The sequence below is a fragment of the Lathyrus oleraceus genome, chromosome 7, assembly GCF_024323335.1.
Source record: "Lathyrus oleraceus cultivar Zhongwan6 chromosome 7, CAAS_Psat_ZW6_1.0, whole genome shotgun sequence".
NCBI lineage: Eukaryota > Viridiplantae > Streptophyta > Magnoliopsida > Fabales > Fabaceae > Lathyrus > Lathyrus oleraceus.
Genome location: NC_066585.1, coordinates 199,742,229 through 199,752,604, shown reverse-complemented (window position 1 = coordinate 199,752,604; position 10,376 = coordinate 199,742,229). Strand labels below are relative to the sequence as shown.

The following is a 10,376-nucleotide window of genomic DNA, read 5'->3' as shown; positions in this document are numbered from 1 at the left end:
CTACACCAAGGATATGCCCCGTGCTTGTGTATTCAATCCGCTTAGAAGGATTCAGGCGACGCAGTCCTTCAAAGTGTATCTTGATCGCATGGTAGCAGATGCTATATACTTCCAGATGTACGTAGATCACTGTCAGACGTGTCCCTTGGACGAATTAGCCATCTACTATAGATGGTTGACTTGTGGATCACGTTTGATGTATCCACATCTGCCTGAATGTGTCATGCGCCAGTTCGAGTATATGCAATTTGTTCCCAAAGATCCCTCTGATTCCGCTCTTCATACTATGATTCGCAGAGATGTAGATGCCATGTAGAATGATTACCTTAATCATCTGGTACCAGATGAAGCACAAGGTATCCTAGCTCTTAGCGACTGATGTTGTACATACGACTACGTTCATTGGTATTTCAGAGTGTCACATCCTTATATGACACTGGATGCTCCGAAAGATCAACCTAGACTAGCTTATCAGGAGATACTAGAGGAGGAGGAGGCTAGAGTAGATCATGTTGTTGATGTGTTGCCTATATGTCAACGTATCATGGATCTTACGCAAGCGAGTATAGACAAATGAGTCTTTTTGGAAGGATCTCCTAGGAGGGACATTATAGATGTCATTCTTATTGAGGCACGAACGACACTGCAGTACATGAGGCATCGAAGAAACATGGGGTCCGACATACGTTGTAGCATAGTATTTGTATTAAGTATTATGGATATTATTATTGTTTGTTATTATGATTGTATTATGGATTGATTTCTTCATATATGGCATTTTTATGTTGTGCATTAAGTGTATGATTTAATTTTTTAAAAAATAATTATTATAGTATAGTTTTAATACATGGTCTATTGCATAGGTTATTTCATATAAAAAAAATCAAAATTAATCTCCGTAACTCCTGAATACGAAAATGTATATTAATATCAATTTAAGACAAAATAAATGTGTCTCAATTAGGCATACATGGGTGCTTATCTAAGGTAAATTCGAAAGTGTATCTCCAACTCAATTGAAGTGCATACTCAAAATAATAAAATGAAGAAGAAAAAAAGAGAAAGACAGAAACAGATTACGAGAATAAGGAAAAGAAATGAAAAAAAGTTAAATTCACTTTCTTAAATTGACTTGGATAAGAGCTCGGTTAGCACATATATAATAAATCAATTCTTGATGGTGACAGGTAACCGAACCACTAACTTTCCATACACAGACATTATATAAAATTTGCGAAGATGTGGCAAAGTAGAAATCCAAGAACTGAAATATATGACAGTACATCGTCTATAGAGCATACTATACATTTACTAATACTAGTTTATAAAATGCCAAAAGAAACATAGTAGCCAAGATAGCATGTATAGCTACGGACTGTGAAATGCGTCCCTTGTCCTTCCTTATCACCGCCCCTTCAATGACAGGGTAGTTCACTGTAATGATAAAGCCTGCAAGGACATTCTGTATCAACATTTTGCCCCAATCACCCACCAATATCACTCTATAGACTCCAACTACCAAGCAACATATGTTGATTGTGAGGAGGGCAAGCATTGGAACTATAAAGATATTCGATGCTCGGAAGTTGTATTTATCGATTTGGTATAGCAGAGTTTGTTCATCATCCTCTGCTTTATTTGTAGGCAAGAAACTAGCTTCTCTTATACCAATTTTCTTCAGTAAAGCATCCAAACATCCATATAAATGGCAAGTAGTTGATTTCATCATCCAGATTCTTTGCTCATTGATCCACTTTTGTAGTGTTCCCCCAGTTAAGAAGACTTCTAGTAAATGTTTTGAAAGAGATGATACAAAGATGAATAAAAAGATAATGAAATATGGATCTGTAACCTGTCAAAATAATGTAAGAAGAAAGGATGATTTTAGGATAAAAAAATATGTGCAAGAATAAAAAATTGAATGGTGCGCAATTTACCTTAGGGTATAAGGGTATTCCGTTTAGTAGACAGAGCTGAGGGATGGTAGCAAAACACCAAAGGGGCAGGCAGTATAGAGGGAAATATGTGAGTTCTGCAAAACATAGACTCTGCAGTAGTGGCATCCTTAAAGACCCATATATTAGGGGGCAAAACTTACTTATACCATTTTCAAACAAACCAGAGTACCATCTAGTGCCTTGGATAAGTACATCATTCAAATTTGTTGTAGCTGTACCAAGGAACTGTGGCCTAGACGGTTCACAGAAAACGGAAGTCCATCCGTTACAATGCAAGATAAATCCAGTTAAGAAGTCTTCTACGACACTATCATATAAGAAACCTACCTGAAACAGTTCAAAATTATACATTTACTTTTTGTCTGTATAAATTTGATGTAGTATCTCAGTTACAAAGTCTACTTACATCTTGTCCCCATTTAGTGCCAATTTCATATCTACAAGAAACCAACAAGTGAGGTTCTTCGAGCAATGTATTCTGACCCGACGAAAAAACACTTGTGTCGTTTTGAGTAAGTGAGTTGATGAATTCATTAGATGAACCAAAATATTCTTGAAGTGGCAGCATATGAGTCCTTCCTAACATTTAAAACTCAAAACAGTAAAGTACACTGCCTTATAACCTACAGGCTATATTTATAAGAAACCTTGTTTTCAATACCTTCATTCGCGTGATTTCCGTACAGTGATACCCTTTTCATATAAAAGCCTGTACCTGACAACACAGGTCCCTTAAGCCCATCCATGCCTTGCCATTGTAACTGAAATTGTTCAAATGATTTAGTTTAACACTGCAAAGGTTGCAGGACCACTACATTGGTATCGTCAAGGATCAGCTTTGACGTGCTTACCGTAAATAATGATCTCAGCTGACTGTCATAGATGTCATTCTTGCTAATGTTGTGAAACTTCTGAGGAAACTGAACAAAAGCTAAGGTAGATGATATCTTTGGATCAAGGTGAAAACACATCGCGTATCGAGCTGAAGTTGCATCATTGCAGAACATGTCACAATCTAGAACTAGGATGTAGGGAGAATTACTCATCACAGCAGATACACGAAGCTGAAAGATTTTTATGAAAGGTGTGGTGGAATCATTATATTTGCTGAGTTTGTAAAGCAAGTTTTGTATGTATGATTTGGAAGATAAATGAATAGTTGTACAACATACAAGGGCATTGAGAGCTCCAGCCTTGAAATGGTGCGGACTAAAAGGCTTTCTCTCTCGAGAAACATAGACAAGGAGAGGCATTTTGACATTGTCCACATCATCAATGATATTTTCTTGCATTACCTGCAAAATTCATATGAGTTGTGTCTAATATAAAGTGAACATGGCAGAAATTTAGCACATATATGAGTTGCACATGAGTTTAGACTGATTTTTGTTGTCACAAAATTATAATTTGTTGAGAACACTAGAAACTCAGAAATTATTGCTGCCATGTATAGTTGTTATTCTCTGTCTGTCGGATATCAAGTCTCATACTTCGTAAGTTAAAGTAATCAAACTGATATATCGACAATAAAGTGCTATTATACCTCAATGACAGGTGAGTGATCTCCAACAGTAATACTGTCTTTGGAAAAGGCCTTATCTTTTATGAATGTCTGTATATCTTCTTTAAAAGCCTCATACTTTCCCTGAAAATTGTTTATTTTTCATCATAAAGCAATGCTTCTATATATTCTGCAATCTATAGAAATTAAATAAAACAGTCATATCATATTTAACCTTGATCTTTTGCTTATCTTCCATGTACAGACTACTTCTGACAAAATCACTATCATCAATTTCCACAGAAGAAAAGTATGCTTTCGGGCACCTGTTCTTTATTCTGTATCTTCTGCAGAAGGGAAGCCACCACCTTGCAAACTCAAAAGCTTTTCTCATACCATACAGGGTAATGGGGGAACACCCATCATCTGAAAGATACACATGAAGCTTCTCTTGAGGATAATCCAGTGCCATGGATGATAAAACAGTATTCATCACCTCTATAGTGGGCTCCTTAATTGGATCAGCAGTGCATATGAACACATCAACAGCAGGGAGCTTGTCATCCCCTGGCAATCTTTCTGGAAAGACACATCGTGAAACCGGACGCCAACGATAAGCTTGGCCAAGGAACCAAATGAAGGAGAGAATGATTTCTGAAGCAAAAACAAGGAGCCATGGCAACAAATGGCTTCCCCTGTTTTCTGGATTTTGAAAAAGAAACCTCACCCTGTAATAGAACAAGAAGCCTAAAGCCGTGGAATGAAGGAGCATGTGTAACCTATTGATGATAAGCAACGGCTTTTGGACATGGCATGTATTGAGAGGAAGAGTTCCTTGACTTGCCTCCATTTCTTTCTAGATGATAACATAACCTTGTAGTTACTTGATGTTTCCAAAATCACTTTACTCTATTATATCATTTCTGTAGCCGATTTGTTTGAAAAAAATAGTGTGACGAGAATTTAACTTTGAAACGTCTATTCTGATCATTCACCAAATATGACAAGGCACTAGCAAGAATTTATTAACCAACACAGTATATGCTTGTTACCTAAAACAGTAAAGAAAACAAAAACAATATCATAGCTACTATTTTATTCTAAAATCAGAGAACTAGTGAAAAGTCTCATCAGCTAACTCAATTAAATTGGCAGAATGAAAACGTCTTTATTCTATGAGGACAAGGATGTCTATATCACATAACTTTTTTTTCCCATCGGTATAGAATAATCTTGTCTTGTACAACAAAAACATTAAACGCAAGTAAACTTACACTATTACTCCCCATCAGAGCAATCATGTTTTTTTTTTACAGAAGTAGTACCTCAATTCAAAAAGCCTAGAATCTATAACAATATTTTTAACCAAAAACTTTTTAATTAACATTGAGTATGTCAGCAAGTCACAATTTCAAACAATCAGGTAGAAATGGAAGAATAGATAGGATAAGCTTATCCTTTCTCAAGATTCTCTATAGATTTATCTTCTCTCTTACATCATACTATTACTCACCAGTCATCACTTGCTTATGTTGTAGTGATTACTGGCTGCAAAACTGCTGGAGTTACAAGATGCAAGCTATATTGAGTTGAGAAGCAGCTTGTGCTAAAAAGTGAAAGATGGAAACTTTTCTCCCATAGCCCAGATCAACCACTCAATGACACAAGGCAAGATAAACAATTTGAGATAGATGCAGACCTCATACATCTAAAAGATGATAATATGCAGTCTAAAATGTTAGTCTTGTAGTATATAAATAGAGAACGATTATATAAAAGAAAATTATATGATAAAGACATGTGCAACAGAGCAAGCCTCACATTTCAGCATCGTTACACTGGCGATAGTTATATCTGAAATCCAAACAGATCTGGATTCTCCAGCAAAACTCCTTCATCCCCGCTAATTCTTCTCATCTCACTATCATTTTCTCCCTCATCTCTTCACTACTGTCCTCTCACTCGTGATTTTCTGCTGGAGAAGAGAGGCAGGGGAAAAATCTTCTCTCGCATATTTAAGCATGTATATTAGAATGCGCAAACTTAAATGCAATTAACGCACAATTTTTAGTATACATTACTACTGAAAGCATACTAAATATTTTGATCTCACTACTACCAAGAACTAGAATTTCAACTTCACACTTTATAAAATTCTAACAGATAACTTCAGCTCAATGCAAATTATGCCCTAGTCTAGTCTAGCAGTCACTCCAGTTTCCTCAAACCTCACTTAAGGTTATAATACCAACGAAAACAATCAATATCTAAACAACCAGGCATGTTATACTTTTCAATTGTTTATGTAAAGCAAACTCTACCCCTCCACTCTCAATTTAAGGGCTTAAGTGATAAAAAGAAAAGTTTAATGAGTAAAGTTAAGAAATGCATACATTTCAAAGAGGAAAATATATTTTACACTAATTTTAAACAGAGAACCAGTAACTCATAATGTAGGCATAAATGAACATCCTACGTTTCCATTACTGATTTTCGGAGTGTTTGCATTCTCCTTCCTTACCTGTTGCGTGTTAGATCTGAGATTCTCACATTTCCATTACTAATTTTCAGAGCATTTACATTCTCCATTACCAGTTGCATGTTAGATCCAAGATCTCTAGTTTCATTGTCTAAAATTTTATGATCATCTAATTCTGAATTTCTCTTGGTTTCTGAAATTGTGCTGGCTTCCACGTATTTAAAATAACAGAAATGTTCACTATTTTAAAAGAAGTATTACGTTCAACAGCAGGTTGCTCCTGTTCTCGATTCAGAAGTTTTTGCCACGCTATACTGCACCATGAGTGAATCACTCACTGCTCCTGTTTCCAGCAAAGGAGCTGATCTGAGAAGATCCATTCACCCCACAGTTTAAGACATTTACATCATGATGCCCTTCATTATCAAATTAGAATCAGAAGGAAAACCAACTTCATGTACCATCATAGTTGCAATTGCAGCATATTGCCCATCCTAATCAATTCTTTGAAGATACAGCGATTGCTTTTGCTCCTGATTTTGATAATCAAGTTGGCTGCTATCAAGAGCTGCACCAGGAGACTAGCTGTCAATCTCACTCCCGTTTCCTCAAACCACGTCTAATAATAGCAAAAATCAATAACCAGCATACAAGACAATTCGGTGCCAGACAGTTGCATATAATACAGCAGTTGAGTACAAGATAAATTCATCAAAACCATGCTTTACGTTAGTGTATACTAGTAATAATTACAAACTAAAAAAGTGAACAGAACTTGTAAAACCGACAAGTTGAAAAGGAGAAATAACATTGAAGGATGTAAGAAAAAAAAAACAGTTTCTGTAAATTTGAGTTACTTCATTAAAAGCAATAATAGAGAGGTACACTATTTTTATAAGTGGCCATAGAAAAAATATTCTGGAGAGAGTAACAGAAGAGTACTAGCTAAGAACTCCTTCAGTTAACAAAATCTAACTACCTAACAGTTGTGCTAATACTTCACTTAACTATCAGTAACTACATAAACTGGGACTCTAGAACCATGCGGTGGCAGTGTTCTGAGCATGGCACATGATAATTCCATTCCACCAGGGGTAGTTTAAGCTTTTTGATTCGGATACATTATGACGTACTCACGAAGCCTCTCAACTTTTTCTCTCATGGAATCAATAATTGCTTCAGCTTCATTGCTCATCTGTTTTGGCAAAAAAACTTTCAAGAAATCAAACCACTCGCCTAAACTTATCTTATTCAAATCCGGCCAATTCTCATCCTCGTTCAAATTCTCACTGTCTTTCTCATCACAAATGTCTTTACCATCTCCATCATCAACACACTCTTCCTGTAACTTCTTCTTTCCCTTGGCACCACCCCTCGTTTTCTTTTTCTCCACATCCACCAGCCCATCCGCCAAGCTTGAATTTTCCCCAATTACAATCCCTTTATTCTTGGAATTGCGTGTCACCCTTGCATTTTTCGGTTCCTCCACCTTCTCTTCCCCAACATCCAAATCCTCAACACTTGATTCGGAAATCTCAATCACCTTCTGCTTATTCTTCAAATTCCTTGTCACCCTTGCATTTTTCGGTTCCTCCACCTTCTCTCCCACAACATCCAAATCCCCAACACTTGATTCAGAAATCTCGATCACCTTCTGCTTATTCTTCGAATTCCTTGTCACCCTTGCTTTTTTCGGTTCCTCCACCTTCTCTTCCACAACACTTGATTCAGAAATCTCGATCACCTTCCGCTTATTCTTCGAATTCCTTGTCACCCTTGCATTCTTCCGTTCTTCCACCTTCTCCTCTTCCACAACATCCAAATCCACAATACTCGATTCAGAAATCCCAACCACATTCTGCTTATTCTTCCCATTCCGCGTCACCCTCGCATTCTTCAACTCTTCCACTTTCTCTTCTTGAGCTTCCGAATCCTCAATACTCAAACCACTAAATGTCACTGTCTTCTGCTTCCTCTTCAAATTCCCCGCCGCACGCGTGTTCTTCTTCGGCTCTTCCACCTTATCTTCCATAGCATCCAAATTCCCATTCCGCACACTCCTCGTATTTCGAGTAACCCTAGTTGGTTCGGGCTGAACCACATTCTCAGATTCATTTTCATCAATGCTCTGAAGAGGAACCCTAGAATTGACACCTTTAGTAGTACTATTATTTTTACCTCTTTTACCCCGCATTGGTTTCTCTTCTACTCGAGTAGTAGCTGTAATGAAATTAACGAGTATAGAAGTAGCTTCACCGATCTTAACAACGGATCCATCACGGAGGTGAAAAGGAGTATTGGGAGGAAGTGTTGCACCGTCCAAAACGGTGCCGTTTGAGGAATCTAGGTCAAGGATTACCCAACTACCAGAATCGATTTGGATAGAGAGGTGTTTGGTGGAAATACCTGGATCCTTGATGGGAAGATTGTTGCCGCGAACGATACGGCCAAGTTTGACGGTGGAACCGGGTTGGAATTGGAGGGTGTCACCTTTCCGAGGACCGTTGAGGATTTGAAGTTCGAGAGTGGGAGCGACTTGTTCCATTTTAGCGAGAGAGTGAGTTTGCAAAAGGGAGGATGAAGTGATGATGAGTGTTGCTGTTGCTTTCAAATTTTTTTTTGAATTTTCACATTCCCTCTCTGTTATACGTTGAGATCTTAATCATTTTATTACAAACGTTTCTTATTTTTTGGTTTATTTTACTTTTAGAATCATAATAATTCTTTTTATTTTGTTTTGCTAAAAATTTATTATACATTCTACATAGGAATCTAGAATGTTGGTTACATGTTAAATATAGAAAATTAAAACACAATCTATTCCTATGAAAAATATTTTTTTTATCCTTTTTATTTATAAAATTTATGAGCATTAGATATAAATATAAATTAGATTGAAACCTACGATGCGACTGTTAATTAATTTTTATTTATTTTATATTAAATTTTATATATATTAAAAAATTTAATTTTGGAAATATGAATATATATATATATATATATATATATATATATATATATATATATATATATATATATATATATATATATATATATATATATATAATTAAAATATGACATTATGAATATAGATCTATAAAGCTATTGAATGCTTTATTCGATAATAATTGAAAATAAAATTTATTTTTATTTAAGACTAAAAATAAATATATGTTTTATAATTAAATATTTAAAAGAGAGACAAATATTAAAAATACATTAGAGTCAAAATAAAAAATAAATTATTTGAAATATCTTTTAAAATTATTTTAATTGGTAAAATAAAATCTTGTATGTCACTCTCAAGTTAGAAACATACATTTTTTGTATTCCTAATTAATTCATATTATTGTCTCACTTATTTATAATAAAATATTATAATATAAATTTGTTAAAATACTTTTAAAATATATTTAGTTAATATGTTTTAATTTTAAGAAAACTAAAAATATTTTAAAGTGTGTGGATCTGAACATCTCTTTTATTTTTAAAATTTTAAAAAATATATTTAGTTGGAGTAATAATAAATTTATTGTGAGTAATTAGTTTGATATTTTTTGAAATAAATAAATTTAATAATCAAATATTAGGTAATTGTATTTTTGCATTTGTTTGGATTCGAACCCATGGGTTTTTATAGAGAGAAACAATATGTTTTGACCTTTTAAAAATTGAAGATGAATTTTGAGAGATGTCACATAGGAAAATAAATGATGTGGCATAGATGAAGATGAAGTGTCGGAAGATAGTTTGATGCACTGGATTTAATATAGATAAATAGATTTCAATGTATGTGAAATAAACTTTATTATTTTAAATTTTCGGAATTTTATTCTAGACTTTAAATAAAATTTGGTTTTTTTTTATATAAAAGAGAGCTAAAAAGTCCAGAAAGAAAACTATACAATAAGAACACGAAGGGATAGAGACCCCTGATAAATCAGAAGTAAACGATATGAGAAGTTTCATATGATAATCGTCATTGTAGATTGAACGTGGATAATGATGTAAGTCTGAGATAGTCATTGCATTTGCGCACCTATTTGCTTCTCTGTAAACATATTCACTCTTAACCTCTCAATCGTGAGCAAGCATGTTTTTGATCTATTGAAGAAGAGTCAACTGATGCTCATTTTAGCATCATTCTTGTTGATTTCTATAGAAACCTCATTTCTATCAATGTGAAGCTCCGCCTTTTTATGACCTCTAGCAAAGGCAATGTTCAGTCCTTCATAAACTCAACAATTCCTAATCCATAAGTTCCTATTTTCTTAGAAAAATCTTCACACCAAACTCCATTGTTGTCTCTCATCAATCCCACACACCCTGCTTTCATGATTCCTTTGACCACTCTATCATTATTCAATCTTATCCAATTTTTCTTTAGTGGAAACCATTTGTCATGATGAATGGTACGTTGTCTGCTATGCATTTTCTG

General features: G+C 34.8%; 2 protein-coding genes and 1 long non-coding RNA gene across 3 annotated transcripts; 1 reads left to right on the top strand and 2 right to left on the bottom strand.

Annotated features, from left to right (window-relative positions):
* Window positions 1-1,098: 1,098 nt before the first annotated feature.
* Window positions 1,099-5,119, bottom strand: LOC127108071 (cellulose synthase-like protein G2). Its single transcript, XM_051045442.1, has 9 exons — window positions 4,973-5,119; window positions 3,695-4,511; window positions 3,502-3,603; window positions 3,131-3,253; window positions 2,810-3,022; window positions 2,620-2,719; window positions 2,365-2,537; window positions 1,938-2,285; window positions 1,099-1,852 (listed from the first exon to the last, which is right to left on the bottom strand). The coding sequence occupies exons 2-9, from the start codon at window positions 4,307-4,309 to the stop codon at window positions 1,301-1,303; spliced, it is 2,226 nt and encodes a 741-aa protein (XP_050901399.1). The 5' UTR covers window positions 4,310-4,511; window positions 4,973-5,119; the 3' UTR covers window positions 1,099-1,300.
* LOC127108073 (uncharacterized) lies at window positions 4,655-5,254 on the top strand. The gene is made up of 2 exons (XR_007795950.1): window positions 4,655-4,882; window positions 4,998-5,254. It is a non-coding gene; the product is annotated as an uncharacterized LOC127108073 (long non-coding RNA).
* A 1,516-nt stretch (window positions 5,255-6,770) lies between these two features.
* On the bottom strand, window positions 6,771-8,593 carry LOC127108072 (FHA domain-containing protein At4g14490). The gene has a single exon (XM_051045443.1). It carries the CDS (start codon window positions 8,481-8,483, stop codon window positions 7,038-7,040), a length of 1,446 nt encoding a protein of 481 aa, XP_050901400.1. The 5' UTR covers window positions 8,484-8,593; the 3' UTR covers window positions 6,771-7,037.
* Between the last annotated feature and the right edge of the window lie 1,783 nt (window positions 8,594-10,376).

What these genes read in the sequence shown, in the direction of transcription:
- LOC127108071 (XM_051045442.1), bottom strand. Translation starts at nt 4,309, where the DNA reads ATGGAGGCAAGTCAAGGAACTCTTCCTCTCAATACATGCCATGTCCAA. An exon ending in CTGGAGCTCTCAATGCCCTT is followed by an intron (nt 3,023 to 3,130) that starts GTATGTTGTACA and finishes AAAATCTTTCAG; the next exon opens with CTTCGTGTATCTGCTGTGAT. An exon ending in CGGAAATCACGCGAATGAAG is followed by an intron (nt 2,538 to 2,619) that starts GTATTGAAAACA and finishes TTTAAATGTTAG; the next exon opens with GAAGGACTCATATGCTGCCA.
- LOC127108072 (XM_051045443.1), bottom strand. Translation starts at nt 8,483, where the DNA reads ATGGAACAAGTCGCTCCCACTCTCGAACTTCAAATCCTCAACGGTCCT.